We start from the raw sequence: 25,948 nt of genomic DNA on the forward strand, positions 1-25,948 counted from the left end.
GCCCACTCTAGTCATGTGACCCAGGAGGCGCCGCGGAACTGTCACATGTAAATCCAGGGCAGAGGCCGGTGCGGTTAGTTATACAGGCGACAGCGGAGAGATGAATCCCGACCTGAGCAGGGAGAGGGCCACCGCCTCCTTCAACCCGGAGACCATCACACATATCCTGGATGGGAGCCCCGAGAGGACCCGCCGGAGGAGAGAGATCGGTGAGGACTTCTGGCTCTTAGGACTTCTGTCATTTAAAGGGCTGCATGATCAATGCCATTCTTCTCATTGCTGCATAGACATTGTTTAATAATTAAAGGGGAAGTCCAAAACCCAAATATTGCATTCTGCATAGATGTATTATTATGGAATGCACTCCCTTCTGATCATTGCAATGTGTTACTGTTGCAGAAAGCCTAGTGATCAATGACCCCGACTTCCAGCATGAAGACCCCAACTTCTTGTCCCGCAGTGAACGCTATGAAGTGGCCATCAAGAAAAGTGCTATGATGGTCCAGAAGATGCGGGAACACGGAATATCCGACCCCGAGGAAATCTACTGGTTTAAGAGGTAAGACTCCTGGGATGTGCTGTACCCAGTGGGGGCATGCAGGAAGCTTTAAAGTCCACTATCAGATCTGTACTGCTCTTTAATAGTACTTTTCCAATAGCTGTATGATATTAGTGAGCTGTGGTGCAGAGCCTGTTCCTAATCTACAGTTCCCAGCATGCCAATAAAGGCTGTATTGGGCAATTGCTATGTATGCAATTGCAGCTATTTCCTGATATATGCATTTGTGTATAGTCTACCTTAGGGGGGCAATACATGGGGCGTGCATATATCAGCAAACATAGCCTCCTATCGTCATTAGCAACCATTGGAGCTGCATCCAAGGGCCAAATGTTAACATTCAGTATGATGTATCGGGGGGTGGGGGTACTAGACATCATCTTTTATTTCAGTGATCATGTTAGCCTAGAGAACATCTTTAAATGTTCAGTATGTCTGTCATGTTCTAATTGCTGAGTTTACAGGGTGTCCCACCCTAGTGCTCTATCACCTGTCCACAAGATAGGTGATGAGTATCTTATTGTGGGGGTCCAGAGCCGACCAGGAGTGCGGGGTCCCTATTGGAATGAAGCGCAGTCACATATGGACGCTGTCAATAGGACCGCCAGAAATGGCTGACTGCTGTACTTGGTTGTCTCCGAAAGTCCCATAGAGATGAGTGAGAGTAATAGTGCTCACATCTGACCGCTGCTTCATTCAAATGGGGGGCCTGAGACCCCCTGTGCTTTTGGGTCTGCTGGCTGATCAGTGATCCTGTGGACGGGTCATAAGACACTATGTTGGTACAACCACTTTAAAACCACTTTTGGAAACGGAACGATTATCATTCCAAAAATCATTCAAACAAGCAAAAAAGATAATCATTCTGTCTAAACGCAGAACGATAAACTTTTCGTTTGTCGTTTATTTCATGCAGGCATAAAAAAAAAATCATCATTGACTCGGTCGCTTTAAACCGCGCTCATTCAGTCCTTCTCATTCACTCATACGGTGAATGTGAACGATTCACTCATACGGTGAATGTGAACGATTCACTCATACGGTGAATGTGAACGATTCACTCATACGGTGAATGTGAACGATTCACTCATACGGTGAATGTGAACGATTCACTCATACGGTGAATGTGAACGATTCACTCATACGGTGAATGTGAACGATTCACTCATACGGTGAATGTGAACGATTCACTCATACGGTGAATGTGAACGAGTCACTCATACGGTGAATGTGAACGAGTCACTCATACGGTGAATGTGAACGAGTCACTCATACGGTGAATGTGAACGAGTCACTCATACGGTGAATGTGAACGAGTCACTCATACGGTGAATGTGAACGAGTCACTCATACGGTGAATGTGAACGAGTCACTCATACGGTGAATGTGAACGAGTCACTCATACGGTGAATGTGAACGAGTCACTCATACGGTGAATGTGAACGAGTCACTCATACGGTGAATGTGAACGAGTCACTCATACGGTGAATGTGAACGAGTCACTCATACGGTGAATGTGAACGAGTCACTCATACGGTGAATGTGAACGATTCTCATTTGAACCAGTGGTATATCTGCCTGTATAAACTGGCTGCCCGAGAGCGAAGAATGATGTAATTCGCTCATTCATGTGATAAATCACCTCGTCTAAAAGGGCCCTTGCCCACAGCCGTGACCTGTCCTACGCGACACATGAGCCTAGCAGCCAGTCACTGACCACAGAGGTTATGTCCGTATGCACCGCACGTTACCTCCGTGGCTATTAATCAGCTGCGGCCGTCCCTTGTCCAGTATGAAGTGACATTGCTGCTGCCTGCGAAACGTTGCAGATCAGGGAGTTTGAATGGTAGTTATTACAGGGGTGTCCAAAAGATTTAAAAAACCCTTTAAGAAAAAAAAACAGGAAATATTGCAGGGCTAATTTCCCTAATTATTCCTAGTTTGTAGACAGATAGAGGATAGTAGCATCCTGTGTGGGGATGATCTGTCCTCCCAATCGCAGATGTACAATGTCAGGGAGCTTTTAGATGGAACAATCATCATTCAAAAAATCACTTAAAGTGAATGATAATTTGTTTGGTCAACGGGGAATGAGGATCGTTCGTATTCCCCCCCCCCCCCCTGTCATTCATTTTATGCAAGCATGAAAATTATCGGGTAAAGCGATCATTCAGCCCTTCTCATTCACTTATACGGGGACTGAACAATTCTTATTTGAATGGGCAACGATATACGGTATCTGCCTGATAACGGGCTGCAGTAGAGCGAGGAGTTAGCGGTGACGTCCCTCGCTCGTTCAAGCGATAATTGGCTCGTCTAAAAGGACCCTTAGAATATTTGAAGACTGTCCATATCTTTATACGAGTTTTATCGACCCCGTGTGATGCTAAATCATTGGAGTTTGGAGTTTGTGCGGACTGTAAAGTCTAATCTAGACAGATAAGTCCTATAAACAGTATTTATGAATCCGGTCACGTAGCACCAGATTGTACTTTACTCCCATTACACGAATCCAAAATAAAATTCCCCTCTGTACACTGTACCCGGTTCCCAGTGACTCCGCAAGAAAAACATGCGGCTCTATCCGTGATCTGAGGAAGCTTATAGACTCTCCTCCTTCCTAACATATCACCGCTCATTCATCAAAACTCTAGCAGTAAGACTGTTCCCCGTAGCAGCCAATCACAGCGCAGCTTTCAGTTTCCCACAGCGGTTTAAGAATTGAAAGCCGCGCTGTGATTGGCTGCTCTGGGGAACTGGGACGGTCGTACTGCTAGACAGTTTTGATAAATGAGGCCTAACTGTCCTTTGGGAGCTGATATTTAATAGTGCAGGCTTCAGTAGGGTTAATATATTGATATCTCACATACCCTTTTATGTAGGGGTCCGTTCATGCCAGCTGTAGAGAGAAATGACCTTACGATAGATTTGGCACGGTGCTGAGGACGGAGGTCACTTGGCAGTACCAAACCGTACTTTATATATCTCTAGCTACTACAGTAATCGGACTTTGAACCAAATATGAGAGTTTTGTTTTACAATTTAGCGTAACTCTAGGTAAAAAAAAAGTCTATAAAGAAGTCCTAATTGTATAAAGCGCCAAAGTTGGCTTTACACGGGATAGTCACTCAAAAGAGCGAATGCAAGTGAGAGTTGTTTGCGTGTAAACATGACCACCAACTGGGGGACCAGCGAGAATTCATTCGCCAGTCTCTTGCGCTCATCTAAAAGTAATCGCTAGTTGATTAATTATCATCTGGTGTAAACAGGTAATCGTCATCTGTCAACAACTTGCCAGCAACTTTGCAGCGAGGGGTGCGCGTGTTCATACACCCCCCCCCCCCCCCCCGCTTTTTTGGGGGTTTTTTAGCGTTTTGCTTCCCAACTTAAGGCCTCTCTCATGCTAGTATACAAGTCAAGAAAAAGTACGGTATACAAGTCAAGAAAAAGTACGGTATACAAGTCAAGAAAAAGTACAGGGGGGTTATTGACACACAGCAAGTGCGCGTTATTGCATACTTGCTGCGTACTCGCACAAGAAAGATACACTTATACCCATCTGAAAGAAGCCTAAAGGCCGGGTTCACACGGGACGTAAACCCCACGTAAATCTTGTGGAATGTCCGCAGGAGGACTGCTTAGAAATTCTGCAAGAGTTCCGCTGCTGAAGTCCTGAGACCTTTGACGGGGGGTTTTAAAACGGCTTGCTCCGCTGCGGCCATCTGTCCCCACGGAGAGAGAGAAGAGTCAGCAGTGGAAATAGCGATACAATTGACATGCTGCGGCTTTGAATCCCATGCGGCATGTCAGTTTCAGCGCAGCTTGGCCACAACAAACTGTTTGCAGTGTGTGGACGAGATTTTTGCAGAGTCACTTCATTCAGTGGACTCTGCGACCTATGTGTGCGCTGGGAAGGTGGTCGAAATGTCAAATACGCGCCTGCCGAAGAACTTCAAGTCCCCAAACTAGTCGCCGACCGATACTTTGGCTTGTGTAAATGCTCCTAATAATTGGTTCAGTGATCGCAAAATTGAAGAACAATCGCTGAATGTAAAAGCGCGCAGTCATTCGCACACTTCAGCGCCTTTCTGGAGTGACTATTAAGGAGATAGTTGTGCACCCTAACACTTCGCTGAACTCCATGAGTTTAATTGTTGTGTTTTTCCTTTTATTGGTTTCTAACCCTATATTATACCATGTTACCAATTCTCTTGTCACTTATTAGCTTCCCTGTTCCCTGGTGTCACGTAGGCTGATGAGAGGGATGTGCGCCGCGCCGGTCACCTCTGTACACACTCCCCTTCTAGGTCAGGCAGATACCTTGAACCTCTACCTGTGTCCTAGTACTGTAGAAGGCGTGCTGCCATCTGCCCGCCCCGTAACTACTTCACATTGACCAAAGTGCTGCGTTATTAATTGTCCCTCCCGGTATCAAAGTACAAATATGTAGAGATTACACGGAGTGGAATGGTTGTACGGTTTATACACTCTCCAAATAGAAGGTTTAGTCATATCTATGTAATGGGAAATATCCAGAATCTTTGCTATGTATTTACCTATTGGGGTAATAAGTGGGGAGAATTTAAAAGTTGGTGCCACAGTGGGCATCTATCACTTGTCCACGGGGTATGTGAAAAATATCTGGTTGCTGGGATCGTTAGGACGGCGTTCCAAGACCCCATTTCTCCTCACTGCACAACCGCAGCAAGAAGGAATTTTAATGAAGCAGTCCCCCCCCCCCCCCCACCCCCACCCACCCACCCAAAGATTCATACCATTCCCCAACACACTGCAGAACTATAAGATCCCTGGGAAATTCACATGTTCCACGTCAGATGTTGTGTACCTGATCCTGTGCAGTGAATATCTGGTTGGGGCCCTTTAGGTTGGGGGAACAGGACAAAAACTGAAAGCTAGGATGAGATTGCATCACCACACGATTAAAGAGAGGAAGACAGAATTACCTGTGGCAAAGCATTTTTCTAGTCACAGACACAACATATGAGAGTTATTATACTTAAGGGGAATTTTAAGTCCCAACGTCCTAATCTCCACTGGTGTAAAAACCCCTCTCCGAGATTCATACCATTTATTATAGTATCAAAGATCGTTATAAACTTATATTCTAAAATTCTTCTGTGACGTTGAGACTTATAATTGCCTTTAAGAATGATAACTCTCATATGTTGTGTCAGTGACTAGAAAAATGCTTTGCCACAGGTAATTCTGTCTTTCGCTCTTTAATTGTGTGGCGATACGATCTCATCTTCTGTTTCGGTTTTTGTCCTGTTCCTCCAACCTAAGCTGCCCCAACTGGATGTTCACTGCACAGGACCAGGTACACAACATCTGCCGTGGAACATGTGAATGGCTCTGGGATCTTATAGTCCTGCTGTGTGGTGGGGAATGGTATGAATCTCAGAGGGGGGAAAGTTTACACCAGTGGAGATTATGAGAAACCCAGAGTAGAGTTAACGGGTTGGCCTGGTGTTGACCCCCTAACAGCAAGAGACTATAAACGTTCACATTCCTTGTCACTGGGCTATTTACTGTTATGCTCATCCCTCCCTGATATTTATTTAAATGCTATTAATCCCAGCATGTCTGTGCCCTCTTATCCTGGTTTTGGTATATATCTAGTGCAAGTTAAGTTCACCGTGTCTTTACCCTCCCATGTGATCATGTATATATGTTTTAATATAAAGACTTCTTTAGATTTGTTCCATTATGCCTGAGGAAAGATCCTGAGAGGTTCAAAAGCTCACTATAACATAATGTATTTTTGTTAGCCATTAAAAGGTATCATATCTACAAGATTACTTGGTTTTTCTTAATGAGAACCATCCGACTTTCCCCAAATACTTTGAATTCCATGGTTCACTCCATTCAAACTGTTTTTCACTACATTCATCATGTAGGAACTTGGAGCCTGTGACCCCCCCCCCATGTTCTAGTAATCAGTGATGGTCCCAGCTACCAGACATTTATCACCTAGTTTGTGAATTGGTTCTGAATTACTATAGTGACATAACACCTTTATTGGGTTGCGGGACAACAATACATAACTGTGGAGGGTATCATGGACCTAATGGGTGCAGGGAGAATTCTCCCTGCATCTAGCAGTTGTATTGCACATTAGGCATGAATTCATTGATTTTGAAGTGTCTTGCATTTTTAGCCCTTTTTTTTCCCCCCCAAACTTGAGTTATTTATGTAATTAGGGTGGATACAGCCGTGATGCATTTGCTACAGATTTGCGGTGTTGATTCTGCATTACAAATCTGCAGCAATTTACAATACAGTTCAAATTGATGGGGGTCTTAAAACATCATCCACAGGAGCTGGACCATTTTCTAATCCGCAGTATGCTTCACAATAGCATCTTGTTTCCATTCCTTTCCCGATGAGTTTCATCTTCTGACCTTTTGTTTCTCTCTCCTATAGAGAATATCGGGCTTCTCTGACGGATCCCATGAGCTTACATTTCAGTATGTTCTCCAACATGCTGACAACTCAGTGCAATGAATCACAGCGCAAGACGTGGCTGCCTCTTGCCAGCAGGCTACAAGTCATTGGCACCTATGCACAGACCGAGCTGGGGCATGGTTAGTCTTAAACAGGGCAGAGTGGCAAGTGGTAGGCATACGGGCAGGGCAAGGAGAGACCTGCAGTCGTGGCAGAGAGGGTCCTAGGATTTTGTAATGCAGTGTAGTACATAGTGATTGGGTTAGTTAGGGGGATGTTGGTGCACACTGGCAATGTAAAATCACGAGTTAGTAACCCCAACTATCAGATTGCTGCCCGTTCATCATACCGTGAGCTGTAGTATGTCCATCATGGATTTACCCCTTTCCAATCCAATTTTGGATTCAGGGTTTCCTAAAGGGCTTTTTCTTTTTGCTGTTATACAACGGTGCCATCTGCTGGCTAAAGCCAGTGTGTGTGCGTGCCAGAGAGGCTCTGACAGTGGAGTGGTTGTCAGTAGACGGTAAAAATACCCTGTCGGACGTCTTCTGACATTGGAGCTGTACAAGCTTCAATCAGAATGTAGGAAGATGTCAGCCAGTGGATTGGAAAGGGTTAAAGGATATGTGTTTGTTTAAAAAAAAAAAAAATTTTTTTTAAATTGAACAGTGTATCTAAATGGGTATAAACCAGCTCCGTGTATAGTCTTTGCAGAAAGATGTACCTGTCGTTCATTTTGGTAATCTATAGACAGTAAATTAAAAAATATGTAAAATCACAACTGTTGGATAAGACCACACATTTCTGTTTGTCAGTATCCATGGAAACACTTAGTCTTGCATAGGAGCTGTATACACAGCAGTTTTTTTTCCTGCTTTTGCAGCTAGGTGAAAATGGTTCTAATAAATCTGTCTTCAGAAGAGGGAGCTCCAACTTATCCTGCACTGCTCTCTAGTTTCCCGCCGGACCTGATGCACTGTCAGGGTCTCCGTACATCGGGTATATAGTACTGTATTTCACAACCCAATGCACTGAGACCCTGACAGTGCATCAGTTCTATTAAAGTAATCCCTTACTTTAGGCGATAGTCAGGAGGTATCGTAGCCTTAGAAATCAGGTATGTCTAATTCTATATAGACAGTGCATTGGAGAAGAGTAGAATGAGAAACACTCAAGTGATGTTTCAAAGCTCTTCTGTTATATTGTTGCAATGCAAGGGGTTATATAGTTTGACATTCCCCCCCACAAAATCAATGAATCCTAGTGTACCTGTACTTCTTGCTATGTGCACGACACCTTTCTATTTTCTACATCATCTTCATTTGCTAAAACGCTGAGTTTTTTTAGCATGTTTTTCAACCACATTGTAGATTCTCAGGCAAACCCAAGAACAAAGTTGAGTGAAATAGAAAATTTTCTTTGTGAACGGACAATTATTCTTTTACGGAGACCTATTCCTTACATATATCTATACATGGCTCTGTTTTTAGCCTTTTTTTTTTTTTTCTGTACGCGGTCAGCGCCACTCTTCTTTGATGACCACCAGGTCACACCAGAGCCTTAGTCCCCATTTACAAGGCTTTCATCTTTACGTTTGTCTTACTTTAGCATGGCATCCGTCTGACCTAACTGTACAATGATTACTTTCTTACTAGTCACCGTTTCAATTAATGTGAATGAAGAAAAACCTCAATCTAATATTTCAGCTGTGTTCATTCTCCTATTGCTTCTGAGCCCGGACAGCATTGCCTTCATTGGACGACTTAATAAAAAGTCGTTTATCATTTACATGGACGATGGCCACAATATAAGTATACAGTATCTATTGTGCTGGATATGTGTGCCTTATATGAGATGCACAACCCTCTTCAACATAATAATGGGAAGATCTTAAAGGTCTTGTCCAGATTGGAACCATTGATGACCTATCTGGAGCCCAAGACCTCTGCCAATCAGCGGTTCACTGTGTACGGAGGTGGGAGCAGACAGTTGTGCGGTGAACAGCTGATCGGCGGGGGTCCTAAGCAGTGGATTCAATCAATTATTGAGGTGTCATCAATAATTCAAAGTTGGACAAGCCTTTTTAAAGCTGGCCATCCCATTTTAGTATTGGCTTATCGCTCCTCTGGTTGCAGTGGCTTACCTCCCCGAGGAGAACAAAAGGATTGGCATGGTGCAAACCAACTGCCTGAATTCTGTCTTCTTGACATCTGTTATCAAGGGAGAGTCGGTCATATTAAATGGTTGGACAATTGCGCCAAAATCGCAAGGTTTGGCTGACGTTAATGTCAAGGCCGTCTTAGTACCATGAAGACTGTAGCACAGACAGGAGGCGATATTTGCTTCGGAGAATGCCATTAGGAAGAATGTGAAATTATAGCCGATGAGCCCAGACACAGCAGCGCATTCATTGTGCCTGGCACAATCTTGACCTACTTGAAGTGAAAAGAAATTCAATCTAGTTTTTGTCTGCAAATGCTGGATTCAAAAAAAAGGTTGAGTGCATGTCGCTGCCGAAAAGCCAAATGTCCGTTCTCCTTAACTTAGAACGACTTGAAAATCTAATTTAAAAACCTTTTTTAGTGTGTTTTTGAAAAATGTGAATTTTTTTGAGAAAAAAAATATTATTTTATTTATTTTCCGGGAAGAATGTTCCCATGACAAATCTTCCTACTTACATCGGTTATATCACTGTGTAACTGGCACAATGGTAGCCAATCGGATCTCTTCTTTACTGGCACGAATAGGAAAATAAGGAGTCAGAATTTTTTTATTTTTTATTAAGCCATTAGGAAGTGTTGTCATACGGAAACAACTAGAAATTCTGATCTTATTTTCTTACGTGTGAAAGAAAAATAAGTTCTGTTTACACCCTTCTTTTCCCCCTTTACATGTATTTGCACATCCACTCCCAACATACATGCCATGTCATGGACAAGCGGAGGCTGAAAGGTTTCACCTTTTGGCTTTCGCCTGGCATGTATACATAAGGTACAGTGTAATAAAAATAGAATAGCGTAGTAGACTGTTATTTCATACCAGGATAAGCAGTAAAAAAAGCATAGTTTAATGGATGCTATAATGGCCTAGGAGTGATAGATGCCACAATATGGCATCTGTTACAGGGCACTATTAGAAGTATGTGTCCTAGGCAGGAAACCACCTGTCATAATTGGCAATGTATGGACAGTTGCTCTATACAGTAAGTTAGGTTAGGACGGTGATTGGTTTGCTTCTCTGCTTCGTGCATCAAGAGGACAGGGATCGGAGTTATGTAGGAGTCTTTAGTTGGAGGTATATATCGACCGTTCTTCTGGTGGACCTCGAAAGGATGAAAGGCTGAGTCAACCTTGAGCCGGCTACCTGAACCACGTGGGGATTGAACTCACAACCTTCAGGTCATGAGCGAGAGCTTAGGACTGCATTTCTGCTGCCTTAACACTCTGCGCCACACGAGTAAGAATTCTCTTTACCAGAATAGAGAGCAGGAGCTCCCAATTCATGGAGGAGAGAACTTCATTTTTGGATGAATTTTCCTGTTGTGCGTGTCCGTCTTTTAACACCATTTCATTTTCTTTTTTGGTCTGGCATTCTATGCGGTTTGATAGCTTAAAGGGGTTGTCCGGGACTCTTTGGATTTTTTTTTCTATTGATGGCCTATCCTCATGAGTTCAGTGAACTCATTGGGAGCTGTGCCTGCTATACCAATGCAAGACTCTGCGCTTATGGTCAGCGCAATATGCTTCCTGCAGGGTCTGTGCTAATAGTGGCACTGGAAATCGGCTGATCACCAGGGATCCCAAGTGGCAGACCTCTGCCGATTATCAATGAAAAAATACAAAAAGTTATGGCCATCCCTTTAAAATATTTTTTCAAACAATGCTTTTTCCAATACAGAACTCTATGGACAGTTAAATGATAAAATTCTGCCACCAGTAGGGGGAGTTTCAGAGCTTACTGCATACAGTCATCACTGAGTTCAATGTATACATAGTATACAGGCAGCTCTTGGCCACATCTTTCTGTACAGGGGATTCTCCTGGGTGGACACTCAAAGATGTGGCTACAAAGTAGGTAAGGTGCAGATTTGCTAATCCCATGTGAAGGCAGTTTTGCTGAACCAATAGCTTGGAGCCTAGAGAATCGACACATTATATAACTGTGATTGAGTCTAATATCTTTAAATTCATGAAATATCCTAGATAAATGTTGGATTCCTGAAGGACAAAAGTTTATCTCATAGATGGTAGATCAATATTGAATTATATCTCACGTTGCATATAGTGTTTTTCTGAGATAATCCTTTATCTTTCTATCCTGGTAATGTTTCACTAATGTAGCTTAAAGGGGTTGTCCCGAGGCAGCAAGTGGGTCTGTACACTTCTGCATGGCCATAATAATGCACTTTGTAATGTACATTGTGCATTAATTATGAGCCATGCAGAAGTTATAAAAAGTTTTATACTTACCTGTTCCGTTGCTGGCGTCCTCGTCTCCATGGTGCCGACTAATTTTCGCCCTCCGATGGCCAAATTAGCCGCGCTTGCGCAGTCCGGGTCTTCTGCAGTCTTCTATGGGGCTCCGTGTAGCTCCGTGTAGCTCCGCCCCGTCACGTGCCGATTCCAGCCAATCAGGAGGCTGGAATCGGCAGTGGACCGCACAGAAGCCCTGCGGTCCACGGAGGAAGAGGCCATCTTCAGCGGTGAGTAGAGAAGTCACCGGAGCGCGGGGATTCAGGTAAGCGCTCCGGTGAGCTTTCTTTACCTCCCTGCATCGGGGTTGTCTCGCGCCGAACGGGGGGGGGGGTTGAAAAAAAAAAAAACCCGTTTCGGCGCGGGACAACCCCTTTAACCCTTTCCAATCCAATTTGTATCCTGGTTTTCCTAGGGGCGTACTCTTTTTCTGCCTTTATACAACAGCGCTATCTGCTGGCTAAAGCCAATACTGCATGAGGTGACACGTTGGATAGGCTCTGACAGCAGAGAGGCTGGCAATATACAGTAAGAGAACCCCCGATGGATGTCTTCCAACATCAGCTGTACAGCCTTAAATCATAATGTCTTCACAGGTCAGACAGTGGATTGGAGAGGGTTAACATTGCAAGAAGTTGGAATTACCTGGATTTCTGCACTGATTACTAATAGAATGTGGTCTGATTATTATCAAAATCACAATTCTAGACAAACACAACTTACCTCCACTTAAAGGGGTTGTCTCGCGGCAAACCTCAAAATTTTACATTACCCCATTCCCCCTGTCACCCCCCTGGCCTAAAATAGCAATTTAAAGCGGTTTTTAAACCGCTTGCTACTCGCCGATCCGACGAAATAAGGACTTTAAAAAATCTTCTCCCTAAGATGGCCGCCGGTTCTTTCCCGGGGATGCACTGCGGTTTTCTCCCATGGTGCACTGCGGGTCTTCTCCCATGGTGCACCATGGGCTCTGTGCGTTCCATTGCCAATTCCAGCCTCCTGATTGGCTGGAATCGGCAAACGTGACGGGGTGGAGCTACACCATGACGCGTAGAGGGGGGCGGAGCCAGAACGCCGCTCGTGCCCGGGCCAAACGAAGCAGAAGACCGCACAGCGCAAGCGCGTCTAAAAACGCCAGAAGACATCAGATTAGACGCTGAAGATTAGACGGCACCATGGCGACGGGGACGCTAGCAACGGAGCAGGTAAGTGAATAACTTCTGTATGGCTCATAGTTAATGCACGATGTACATTACAAAGTGCATTAATATGGCCATACAGAAGTGTATAACCCCACTTGCTGCCGCGAGACAACCCCTTTAAGGCCTCATGCCCACGGCCAGGTCCGACTGCAAGATTCACGCAGTGGGATGCGACCTATGCCCCAGCATTGACCTCCTGCTTACCTGTCCAGTGTCTTCTCTCAGTGATGTGCTGGCTGGCGCACAGCGGCGCATGCGCAGAGCCGGCACGTCGACCGTGATGTTTCTGTGTGAGCTTCTGCGAGGCCCGCACAGAAATGGAACATGCTGCGATTTTTAATACCGCACCAGTTTTCACGCAGTCAAATCCTGGCAGTCAGCATAGGATTGCATAAACTAATGGCGTGCAATGGTGGAATCTCTCCGTGGACATTGGGCCTACAACATACAAACTGTTTTATCGATCATGTCTTTTACTGGGTGCATTGAAGTAAACCTCCACAGTGAAGTGAGTCCTGCAAATTATTAGACTGTAGATTGTCCCTTTAGCAGCAGTCTCCTCCACCAAATATTTCCTGTAGCTGCAAATAGCATGGACTCAATTTTGAGGGGGGATTTTAGACCATGCCTCCATGCAAATGTGTTTCAGTTCATCAATATTTCTGGGATGCCTTGTATGCACAGCATTGCAGTAGGGTTAACATTAGGACTTTGACTTTTTCCACCATTTGTTAGTTGAATTACTTGTGTGCTTTGGGTCATTCTCTTGTCTTGTCATCCATTGTCTCTTCAGCTACAGGTCAAGGGCTGCTACCCTTATTTTTCCTTGTAAAATCTTTTGGTCCACCTTTTAGATTTCATTGTTCCCAAGGCAGCAAAGCAGCTCCAAATAGTGGTGCTCCCTCCACCATGCTTCACAGTTGGGATGAGGTTTTGGTGCTATTGTGCACTATTCTATTTCCTCCAAACATAGTGTTGTGCATTTGTGATAAAAAGTTATATTTTTGTCTCATCCCATAAAACATTTCCCCAGAAGCATTGTGGAACTTCCAGGTGATCTTGGGCAAAATTCAGTGTAATATTCTTTAGATGGCAATAGCTTCCTTTTGTGGTGTCCTTCCATTAAAACCATTTTTGCTCAGTGTTTTTTTTGTTTTTTTGTTTAATAATGGTGGACATCTAAACAGATAAATGTTTTTTTCCAATTTTTATTAAGTCCTCTGTAGGTTTCTTGCTATTACCCGTGGGTACTTTCTTACCTCTTCCAGGACACCCAGTCCTATGGCGAGTTATAACCATTTTGAATTTTCTCTACTTTGTAGATAATTTGTCTATGAATTACTGTTTTCAGCAATGCTTTTGTAGCATTTTTTAAGCCTCTTGTGTCTCTCTAACAAGTCTTGTCAGCCTTCTAAAAAATGTTTGCATCAAGGCATGATCCACACTGACTAATGTTGCTGCAAAAGAAACACATCGGTCAGTAACCAGGATTTGTGTGCTTTCATTTAATGGGCAAAGCACATTGGAAAGCCATGCTTCCAACCTCATCTGCTTAATTTGAACACCTTTATTGATTAGCTTTTGGAGATGTTAATGCAAAGGTTAACTTTTTTTCTGCTATGTGGAGATTTTCTCAATGTTTTTAGTAAAAGACCTGGCCGGTACAATAACATTAATTTAGTTAGATTTGTTTTCTAAGCCACGATTTATAGACCAACTCAATCTGAGCACATTTTATTAGTAATCAATGCAAACCTCTAGGGAATTCCAAAGGATTCCCTTATTTTCTTGCAAATGTGTATATTTCTTGTTGGTAATAAGCGTCCATCCTCCTCCTATCATTGATATTGGGTAAGTGGCCCATCTTGTCTTTTATGGATGACATCTGGCCACGGGGTAAATGATTGGGGTTGCACACCAATTTTAGTCTTCAGTTTCTCCACAGAAATCAATTCACTTACCATATTATTCTCTCTCTCCCTCTCTTCTTTCTGCACTTTCTTGTAAAATCAATTCACTATTCCATTTTCACATTTCTACACGCATCTTATTTGTTCCTTCTATCTGTTGATTGCCCAACTTTCCCAACCCTTCCTACTCCATCCTCGTTCCTCTGCAGCTTTGTACACCGGGGCCGTCCTGAGCCCCTTGACCTGCACTTAGGCATGTTCTTGCCCACTCTGCTGAACCAGGCTACTCCCGAGCAGCAGGATCGCTTCTTCATGGCTGCCTGGAACCTGGAGATCATTGGAACATACGCTCAGACTGAAATGGGACATGGTAACGAAAACTTTTGCCACTATTGGCCTCATCATGGGTTTATCGTAACAATTAGGTTTCCCATTAGATTTTAAGTATGTAATTTAGATATTCTGCAGGTTTCTCGGGGAGGGTTAACACTGCCACCATGCCCTTTTATCATTTATTTGGGAGGTACTATAGGATGTTTCATCTGAATTTGGTTTAATACCCCCTATCATTTCTTCATTGCAGGAACTCATCTGAGAGGGTTGGAGACAACAGCCACCTATGACCCATCTACGCAGGAGTTTATTCTGAACAGCCCCACTGTGTCTTCCATCAAGTGGTGGCCTGGAGGGTGTAAGACCTTATTGGGTTGGAGATTGTGGGTTTGTCTGTTGTAACTGAAGCATTGAAGGCCATTAGAGGTTTTCTAGGACTTAAAAATTAATGGTCTGTTAGCGATAAGCTATCCATGTTTAATCGGTGAGGGTCTGACCTCTGGGAGATTCTGCAGATTAGGACAATGAAGGGGCTGTGAAGTCACTGCCTCTTCGTTCGGCTAATCCGCTAGGCCTTGGAGGACAAAACTCCAGTGATCAATTTTGATCACCTTTCCTAAGAATATAAGTCCCCGTAGTCCTGGAGAACACCGTTGATGAGTGAGTATTATGTGGAAATAATAACTGTGTATCTCTTATACGCAGTGGGAAAGACCTCAAACCATGCTGTAGTACTGGCACAACTCTACACTCAAGGGGAATGCAAGGGTCTACATGCGTTCATTGTTCCTATTCGTCGAATGGGTACGCATGAGCCTTTGCCAGGTAGGTTTCACTAAAAGTATTTTGCAAGACACTTAAAGAAATGTTACTGGTCTTATGTGTTTTCTCATGACTTTTTCTCTTATCACTACAGGTGTTATAGTTGGAGATATCGGGCCCAAGTTTGGATTTGATGAAACAGACAATGGATTCTTGAAACTCGACAAAGTCCGCATCCCACGGGAGAACATGCTGATGAAATATGCACAAGTAAGAAACTCTTCCTTTTCTTTCTTCTTCTCCAACATGGAGTGTTTGTGCGCAGTGTCATTTGTTCGGCATGCCACACATACCATGGACACTGAAGACAACCTGGTTCCACCCTGTAAGGCCTCATGTCAACGGGGACAGATCCACAGCGGGTGTCCCGCACGCGTGTTCCGTGCCTCATAGGAATGCATTGGACACCCGCAGGTACTGCGAATGTCATTTTCCCCTGAGGCGTGGACTGCGTGTGCGGGAAAACACCCGCAGCATGCTGCATTTTAAGTGCAGGTCTCCCGCGCGGACTACTACCGCAGGCTTCTATGGAAGCCGTCCAGATCCGCGGCACACCCGCACCTGAATTTCTGCTCTCCAGCGCGGGAGAGCAGAAGTTTAAAAAAAAAAAAAAATGGAGTGCCCGGCGCATGCGCGCTGCCGGAGTGCCGAGCACATCCGCCGGGCCGAAGAAAGAAGATCCGGCCGCGACGGAGGGAAGATCTGCAGCATCTGGATAGGTAAGTAAAATCTTCTTTTTAGGCCTCATGTCCGTGGGAAAGGAGGGACCCGCTGCGGGATTCTGCATGGAGAATCTGCGACGGGCCTGATTTTCCCCGTGGACAGGAGGCCTAAGGGTCCAGTTTTATTGTTCATGACACCACTGCAAATGGAGTTAACTGTGGGTGTCTGTCAAAGGCCGTACATGTAATGGGCGCTATGAGACCCAAAGTCCTTGAACCAATCGAAGCAAAAATGGTTCCAGCAGACACAGTGTAACGATGGTGCCACGTCGTAGAGGCGTCTAGTGGTCAACCAGCTCTGGAGTGGCTTAATTCCCAAAAAAATTTGGAAATTTGTGTTCCAATTTACTTTCATATGTTATAAATCTACATATTATTATGAAGAAAATGCCAACTGGCCCATCATTCTAGACCCAATAGTATCTGAGATAAGAATTATGAAAAAGTATGATTCTAAGTGACCTTTAGAAAATTGATCCCACTGTTTTCCTTGACCTCCATGACCCGATGGGTCTGAAACTTCAAGATTTTTATATACCTTTTAGTGATGAATAAATGTGCAAAGATTCATAAAAGTCCAAAATGGTCATGTGTTACTCCTTGGGTGATTTGTCCTGGAATGATCCAGTGGGCTTACAGAGGGAGCCCCCACCCTCTGTAAAACCATTCAGGTACTGTTGTCACATTGTACCATGGTATCTAAGGGGTTAAATGACCAGGATCAGGCCTCCCTCACACAGGGCATTTTCAGAAACGCAACGTTTTTCAACGCTGCGTTACTGCAGATTCCGCCCCGTTTCAGCAGCGCTGGCATTCTTTATGCCAGCGTTTTGGCTGCGTTTTCAGCTCGGCTGAAAACGCAGCCAAGAATGCTGAAAAGAAAAAAAAAAAAAGTAATACTCACCTAGCTGCTGCAGTCCGGGTTGCTGCCGCTGGTCCCTGCCGCTGATCCGGGCTTCCTCGGCACTCCTAAGTCTATTGCCGGAGGCCAGGTTTGAGAACCCCGGCTCCGGCAATAGAGTGCTGTGATTGGTTGTCGGTGCTTGCTCGATGCCCAATCACAGCCCTTCATTGACTGTTTCAGCCAATCAGTGCTTTCCGGCGTTAATTGGCTGAGACAGTCAATGAAGGGCTGTGATTGGGCATCGAGCGTGCCGATAACCAATCACAGCACTCTATTGCCGGAGGCGGGGATCCCAAACCTGGCCTCCGGCAATAGACTTGGGAGTGCCGAGGAAGCCCGGATCAGTGGCAGAGATCAGCGGCCGCGACCCGGACTGCAGTGGCTAGGTGAGTATTACTTTCTTTTTTTCTACCTAGCCCGCTGGGACTGTTTTTCAGGGTAGGGCTTCTATTGCAAGCCCTCACCCCGAAAATCGGCGAGCGGTTAACGCCAAGTGTTGCCGTGTTTTTAGCAGTGCTAAAACCGCTGCCCATTCATTTCGATGGGCGACGCAGGGCTGAAAACGGCCAAAAATAGAGCATGCATTGCTGTCAAAGCGCAGCGTTGGGAGGCGCTGCGTTTTCAGCCCTGTGTGAGCAGCCCCATTGAAATGAATGGGAATGTTGTACAGCGTTTAGCGCTGGGCTGAAAAGGCAGCGCTAAACGCTGTATAAAACACCCTGTGTGAGGGAGGCCTAAGAGTTGGCACATGGTGTCTATTTATTACAGCTTTACACTAATCCTGTGCCTGCGCCACCACTAGGCTGTAGTAGGATGGCAGTTCGGGGTAAGCAGGCTGCTCGCTGTGATGTACAGCGCATGGTGGGAAGGTGTTACGCCATGTTATACGGTGTAAACAATAATGTAGCTCGCAAAATGACACTAAAGTGTTTGTGTTTACAGTGTAAGATAAGTTCTATGATTAACTTCTCCTAACTTTTGCATAACTAATCGTTAACGCACAGCCTGCCTGTGATCACTAGGAATGTACATGCTTATGAAATTCTCCTTCCCTCGCTGGTTGGATGCTGGCTTTAATGTTTCAGCGAATCTTCATTTTTAAATATCGCCTTCCGTTTTTTTGTGTTTTTTATTTTATTTTTTTTTTTTACATACATCCATATTTCTCTTCAGGTGGAACCAGATGGAACATACGTAAAGCCACTTAGTGATAAGCTGACCTATGGCACCATGGTATTTATCCGCTCCATGATTGTGGGGGAAGCTGCACACAGTCTTTCTAGGGCTTGCACTATCGCCGTTCGCTACAGCGCTGTCCGACATCAATCCGAGATCAGACCCGGGTGAGTGTTAACCGGCTATGACTAGGATAGCACAAATTCTTGCTTATTGTTATGCGTAATTAGCTGCGCTGAGCTGCGCCCTATATTCTATCAAACATTGTGTATCCCTCATCGTTGGGTAGGTAAACGGATTTGTACAAAATCTACTGAAATACCTTCAAAAAGTATCTGTCTAGGTAATGGTGCACAAATAAGAGATGACATATCTAGCATTGTAAGGTGTGCGTTGGATTCCGCTGGCCTGCTCCGTTCGGGGAGCGTGAAAGAGGGAATTCTCGTGGCGGGATGGTTCCATCTTAGGATGGAATCAAACCGCGCCGGACGGACCCCATTGACTATAATGTCCATTTGGTTTCTGCTCAGCTGCCTGGCTTTTAGATGGAAGGGAAAAGCTGCCTTGCAGGAAGCCAGAAAAGTGAAGATGATAATGATAATTGAGCATTTGTCGGCTGATTGGGGTCATATTCACACGGGCCTCTGATTGGGTATATGAACATTCATGTCTGATCATTGACCTGTGTAAGAGAGACATTAAAATGTTTTCCAAAAGCCTTTAAAAGGGTTTTCTGCTCTCCTTCCTTTTTTTTTTTTCTTCAACTGATGGCCTATCAGTCGTCAGTAGTTGGACAGAGTCCGCTGCACGGGATCCCCATCGATCAAATGATCTTCCGGCCTGTAGTTGCTGTAGCAGGCTAGACATCGTAGTTAGCGGACAGAGGAGGAAGTGGGAGCACCAGCGGCACTCCCATTGAAATCACCGGGAGTGCCGCACTGCTATTACACTTCCTGCTCCTGTCACTTACAGCCTTTCCTGGGCAGGAAGTGGAATAGCAGCGCTCCCACTGATTTCAATGGGAGTGAAGCCGGCGCTCCCACTTCCATCTCTGTTTGCTGCTAACATCGTCCAGCCCCACTATACTGGACAGCGGGCTGGACAATCAGCTGATGCATAGGGAATCCTGAGCGGCAGACCCCTGTCTATCAGCTACCGATTACCTATCTAGAGAAGGGCTCATTAGTTGAATAAAGGGCAAAAACCCATTTTTTTTTACATTGGTCAGGAACATTCGTATCAACATTTGTTTGTCCGATCACCAACCCGTGTGAATATGCCAGCGAGCATTTAGTCGCTTGTCACCTGATCAAATCATTTATGCGGAGAAAGAAAATGCTCATTCTTTGGTACCAAAGGGGAGACCTATTAAAAAATGATTACACTAGAGGGAAGCACTAGTACTATGGGGGTGGTGGGGAGGGGGTTACTGAGAAGTTAATTAGGGGTAGTGGCAGGATGGAGTCGTAGCTGGAAGAAGTCTTCATAGACCCAGATAGAGAAGACAAGTGAAAACTAATGTTGCAGACATGAGATATGTGATCATTAGAGGTAACTGCAGAGTAATCACTATGTAGAACTGGAATCTGACTATTACAGGGTTTCTCTTAAAAAAAATAAAAAATAAAAGATACTGTCTTATATTAATTTTTGCCCCAAAAGATGTACTAGGACTTATTTATGTCCCCTCCCGCTGCTCTTCAGAGATCCACCGCGATTCCTGCAATCCTCTGACACTCCTAAAGAATCACTTTCTGGTTACAGGATTCATAAATCCCACCTCCACGAAGCAATGGCTGTGATTGGTTCTTCGGGTGCTGCTCAGCCAAACAAAGCAGCGCTTGATGAACCCATGTGATGGCCGCATTTGTTCTTTAGGCACTGCTCAGCCAATCACAGCTATTGTGGTGGGTTGTTTGTTTTTTGGTTTTTTTTTTTAATGCAATGCAGCTAGAGCTTATTTTTGGGGCTGGGTCTTATATTTCAAGTATCCCTGAAAATCCAGAAAAATCGGGCTAGGGCTTATTTTCAGGGAAACCTAGTAGATAGTGACTGTATTCTTTTCAGGTATACTAAGGTTGAGCTGCTGCATCTAAGCCACCGTGTTATACAAGCTGTGTAACAGATATATACACACTAATATATTATAGTGTGTGTGTTATCCATTTTTGGCTGGCCCAATTCCCCATTTTGCTACAGGGCTCCTGAGTTTCATGAAAGCCCCTGACTATAGTGGGTCATGAGTAGTCCCAGATCATCCCCTGTATTTTTTTTTCTGAAGGCATCAGCAGGTAGACTTCCAATAAAACCGGTCAACATTTTGAGGGTTAAATTCTATATTCTTCATTGATCAAGATTTATTTTCTGTACTAAATTCTATGAATACACTGATCACACAACTGACCTAGTTTCCGCCATATACGCCCTTTCTTCCTGCAGGGAGCCTGAGCCTCAGATCCTGGAGTTCCAGACCCAGCAATACAAGCTGTTCCCGCTGTTGGCCACAGCATATGCATTCCAGTTTGTGGGGTCCTACATGAACCAAACCTACCATAGAATAACAGGAGACATCCACCAAGGCAACCTGAGTGAACTTCCGGAGGTGATTTATGGCTGCTGCACAAGTGTCGCATTCTGTCCTGCACATGACATGTATAATGTAGAACCAATATCCCATTACTTGTAATATCTTTTCACAGCTCCATGCCCTCTCTGCCGGCTTGAAAGCCTTTACTACATGGGTTGCAAGCAGTGGCATAGAAGAGTGCAGGATGGCATGTGGCGGGCATGGATACTCTTGCAGCAGTGGAATCCCTGACATCTATGTGACGTTTACTCCAGCTTGTACCTATGAAGGGGAGAACACTGTGATGATGCTGCAGACCGCAAGGTAGATGATAGGCACTTGTCTTCGGGTTCCGAATGTTGCAACGGCAATTCCAAATTTTGTTCATATAGGAGTTGTCAAACTTGCTTCCCCATCTTATGTCTCTGTTTCCTATGCAGGTTCCTGTTCAAAAGTTATACTGCCGTTATGTCTGGAGAGCGCCTTGAAGGAATGGTCTCCTACCTCAACGATGTAGCCTTGCAGCGTGTGCAGGCTCGGCCCCTGGCTGGCCGGTCTGTGGTGACCGACATCAATGACCTGGGAAGTCTAGTGGAAGCCTATAAACAACGGGCAGCTTGGTATGTAAGATGGGAGATGACCTGTATTGCTTTACTACGGAGAAGGTCCACGCATTTACTAGCTAACATGATGTCTTTTGAGTGATAATCATTGGGTGCCTTTACAGGGCAAGGTGATCGCTCAAACGTTGAGCGATCACTTTGCCCTCCAAGCAGGGGATGCAGAAGACAAGCGGAGCTGCTTGTCTTCTGCATCCAGCTGTTCCCCGCTCGGAGCGCCTCCCTCCCCGTCGTCCTAGTACTTCGGACTTTAGCTCTCATCAAGGATGAGAAGTGCCGTGTATTCTTAGCTGTTTTCGGACAATGCATTTAGGGTTAAAAGTCTCTTCTATCAGACTGTTACCTGTTATGAGTGGTCAGTCATTTCTTTGCCTGTATTCTAGGCTAGTCGTGGCTGCATCCAGAAATGTCCAAGCTGATCTGAAGCGTGGAAAACGAAAAGAGGATGCTTGGAACAAAAACTCAATTGATTTGGTCCGGGCCAGCGATGTAAGACCAGGACTAGAATAGTTAACTATTCTAAAGCCGTGATTGGTTTTCTCCATATAGTAATCTACTTTCTTCCGATTTGTAGGCACATTGTCACTATGTGGTAGTCAGGCTTTTTGTGGACAAGCTATCGGAGCTCCTGGATATGGCCGCTCACCGTATTTTAAGCTCGCTTTGTCTCCTTTACGCTCTGCATGGAATCAGCAGAAATACTGGAGACTTTCTTCAGGTATGTGTATAAGAAAATACTCTGGCAGATCAGTCGGGGATGTGGGTTGTGGGAGAACTTCCAGTTCAGGGCTGGCATTCATTCTATATGTGCACTATGCATTTAACCCTTTCCAATCCACTGTCTGACGTCTAAAGACATTCTGATTGAAGACTGTATAGCTCTGATGTCGGAAGACATCCGGCAGGGTATTCTTACTGTAGATTACAGGCCGCTCTGTTGTCAGGGGCCTCTCCAGCGTGTCCGATACCACAGTACTGGCTCTAGCCAGCAGATGGCGCCATTGTATAATGGCAGAAAGGGAAAGCCCCCTAGGAAACCCTGAATCCAAAATTGGATAGCAAAGTGTTAAAGGGGTTGTCTGGTTTAGAAAACTCCAATTTCAGATGCCCTAATAGTGAAAAAGTGTAAATCTTTCATGATCCCCCCCCCCCCTGCAGAGAGACAACGTATATCGGCTTGGCGTGAAAACCAAGCCGATATACATTCGTGTGAATGCACCCTTAGGCATATTACTCAAGCGAGTAGTGCCTTAGCCGAGCATCTCCCCGCTCGTCTCTAAAGATTTGGGGGCCGGCGCTAGTGACAGGCGAGTTGCGGGGGGGAGCGGGAGAGGGAGATCTCCCCTCCGTTCCTCTCTGCTCTCCCCCGCCGCTCCCTGAATCTTTAGAGACGAGCGGGGAGATACTCGGCTAAGGCGGTACTCGCTCATCTGTAGTGCTGAACACACAATTGTAGGATTTAAAAAAATCAAGACTATTTGCAAAGTTGCTTACTTTTTTTCTTTTTCTTTTTTTGATTGTCTTGGAGAAATATGTTTGCAGAAGTGTACATGGCTTCTAAGACCCTTCTTTCTTTCTAAGTATCATGCGTGCCTATGAAATGGCATACCAGATAATAGGTGTTTAATAGCATTTTTCTTCCTCTAAGGCCGGCCTCCTGGCCACTTCTCAGTTGGAGCAGGTAGACCAGCGGATTAAAGATCTGTTGGGGGTAATCCGGCCTAATGCAGTAGCCCTGGTGGACGCATTTGATTATACAGACACTCATCTGGGCTCGGTTCTCGGCAGATTTGATGGGAACGTGTATGAAAATATGTTTGAATGGGCAAAGAAATCGCCTCTGAATAAGACGCAGGTAAGTAACTGTCTTCCAGCTAGACCTTAACTGAACCTCTGGTCACTTGTTCCAGCACAGATGTGAAATCTGCCTTACAAAGAGTTTGTTACGGAACAATAGTTATTTATTAATAAGCTTAATAATAGGAGTAATTAATTTTTTTTTGCCTTTTTTTGAAGGTTCATGAATCCTTCTACAAATATCTGAAACCTCTTCAGTCCAAGTTGTAATTCGTCTTCTACTTAAAGAGTGGAAACGGGACCAGCACGACTCATTGCAATGAAAGTTTGTAAAGAAAAACAATGCAAAGTTCTCTTCTCCCATTGATTTCCAGATAGTGTTCGGTATGAGGGGTTCATCTATAGGAACAGCAGTTTTCTGTAATTTCTTGCTTGCATTCCTAGCACCATTTTCCGTTTTCAGCTGTCCTTCATTGGCCAGTACTGAGTCCTCCGCCGGTTGTCACTATTAACTTCTGAATCACAATGACCTACCTATATCTTGTCTAAAATGTACCTGATTTTAACATTCCCCATCACATTCCATGATGCCAGCCAGAGCTTATGAAGCCTCCATCATCTGGACATAATGTATATTTTAATACAGTTTCCCTTTCCGTGAACTGTAAAATATTGTCGAATGTTCTAGACCAATACTAATTCCTGTAATATTAACAGGCAGTACAGATAAGCAGCAGGGCTAATAAAGGAGAAGCTTGTCAGCTCACCGGATTGGAAACAAGTGATATAAGAAACATGTAATTAATATAATGTACCTACTGTAACAAGAGATTTAATTTCTTATTTGTCTGGTCTCTTTATTGCATTGGATGGGTGGCTGAGCGCTCGACTGTATCTTATGAGGAAATCATTATTAAGAGGTAAGAATTCCAAAGACATTTGCTGACTCTTACTAAGGCTGGTGAATTTTATACCAGTCAAAGTGGAGAGGTTAAATTAAAAGATATGCCTCTTAATAAACTTTAGTGCATTTTGATCTTTCTAACAGGGAAAAAAAATTACTTCTACGCGTGTTGAAATGCGGAGAAAAGTTTAAAAAAAAAAAAAGTGCACAAATTTGCACTAGGAATAGTGGCAGCCTCTTAAGGCCCGTTTAGACACATCTTTTGAGTGATTATCATTTACATCGCAAGATGATCGCTCAAATGTTGAGCGATCACCTTGCGCTGGGGAGGATGCAGAGAACAAGCGGAGGGCCGTTTGTTCTCTGTATCCAGCTGTTCCCCACTGGGAGTGCCTGGCTGTCATACAGCCGAGCGCTCCCAGTGGAGGATGCAGAGGACAAGAGGGGTCACTTCTGCATCCAGCTGTTCCCCACTGGGAGCGCCCAGCTATCATACAGCTGAGCGCTCCAAGCGGATGATGTAGAGGAGCCGCGTGGTCTCTGCATTCAGCTATGCCCGGCTCTTGTACAGCTGAGTGCTCGAAGCCAGTGTTCCCCCAACTCCAGTCCTCAGGGACTGCCAGCAGGTCATGTTTTCAGGATTTTCTCAGTGTTGCACAGGAGATGTAATTATTGTTGGTGCCTCAGACATTGCCACAGGTGTTCTTACCATAGGATATCCTGAAAACATGACCTGTTGGTGGTCCCTGAGGACTGGAGTTAGGGACCCCTGCTCTAAGTGGAGGATGCAGAAGATAAGCAGGGTGGCCCTGCTTGTTTTCTGCAGCCAGCTGTTTTCTGCACGGGGCACCCCTGGCTGTTAAATAGCCGAGCCCTCCGGAGAACAGCTGGACAGCTGCGTTCTTCATACGCCACCTGTCATCAGCGAGCAGGATACAGCTGAAACAATAGTATCAGCTGTATCCCACTGTGAATCCCTGATAAGGCTCATCGTTGTCTTTCAGCATGCTGAAAGACAACGAGCAACGGCTTAACTAAAACTGCATGGTCAGTGTAGTTAGACACAACGATTATCGCTCAAAAGACTGCTTTGAGTGATTTTTGAGCGATAGTAGTTGTGTCTAAATGGTCCTTTAGTTAGGTTACCCACAAGTACTCTGTATAGACTGGCTGATATGTATTGTAGGGGGACAGAATTAGCATAAACTACAAGCAACTAAACTGCCAGAGGAAAATAATTGAAAAGTTCTGTGATCTAACAGAGAAATGTCATTTTATATTCAAAAAGATTCTATTAGTCATCTGAAGAACAAATATATTGCATATGTAATATGAGAATAGAGCAATTGCATGGATCTCTAAAGATTCACGGCTACTGTGTGGCATGGAAGACCTACCTTTTAAAAAGAGGTTTTTTTTCTCTGTGGCAAAGCATATTACATTTTTTAAGTGCTTCAACCCACATTAATCTAGAAGGGTGCAACGTTTGATTTCCA

The 25,948-nt window shown here is 44.6% G+C and overlaps 1 protein-coding gene across 2 annotated transcripts; it reads left to right on the top strand.

Annotated features, from left to right (window-relative positions):
- Position 1: 1 nt before the first annotated feature.
- Positions 2–24,391, top strand: ACOX1 (acyl-CoA oxidase 1). 2 transcript variants are annotated; one of them, XM_066587479.1, is made up of 14 exons: positions 2–209; positions 400–559; positions 7,004–7,164; positions 15,192–15,299; positions 15,647–15,766; positions 15,858–15,973; positions 18,563–18,732; positions 21,005–21,167; positions 21,265–21,455; positions 21,572–21,751; positions 22,135–22,240; positions 22,326–22,469; positions 23,400–23,606; positions 23,768–24,391. In XM_066587479.1, exons 1-14 carry the CDS (start codon positions 101–103, stop codon positions 23,816–23,818), a joined length of 1,986 nt encoding a protein of 661 aa, XP_066443576.1. In that variant the 5' UTR covers positions 2–100; the 3' UTR covers positions 23,819–24,391. The 2 variants fall into 2 exon arrangements, with proteins under 2 accessions (XP_066443576.1, XP_066443575.1); XM_066587478.1 differs by lacking the exon at positions 7,004–7,164 and adding an exon at positions 14,818–14,978 and having other exon boundaries at positions 3–209.
- The last annotated feature ends 1,557 nt before the right edge of the window (positions 24,392–25,948 follow it).

Source organism: Eleutherodactylus coqui, chromosome 13, assembly GCF_035609145.1.
Source record: "Eleutherodactylus coqui strain aEleCoq1 chromosome 13, aEleCoq1.hap1, whole genome shotgun sequence".
NCBI classification, from domain to species: Eukaryota; Metazoa; Chordata; class Amphibia; order Anura; family Eleutherodactylidae; genus Eleutherodactylus; species Eleutherodactylus coqui.

What these genes read in the sequence shown, in the direction of transcription:
- ACOX1 (XM_066587479.1), top strand. Translation starts at nt 101, where the DNA reads ATGAATCCCGACCTGAGCAGGGAGAGGGCCACCGCCTCCTTCAACCCG. An exon ending in CCGCCGGAGGAGAGAGATCG is followed by an intron (nt 210 to 399) that starts GTGAGGACTTCT and finishes TTACTGTTGCAG; the next exon opens with AAAGCCTAGTGATCAATGAC. An exon ending in CGCCTCTGAATAAGACGCAG is followed by an intron (nt 23,607 to 23,767) that starts GTAAGTAACTGT and finishes CTTTTTTTGAAG; the next exon opens with GTTCATGAATCCTTCTACAA.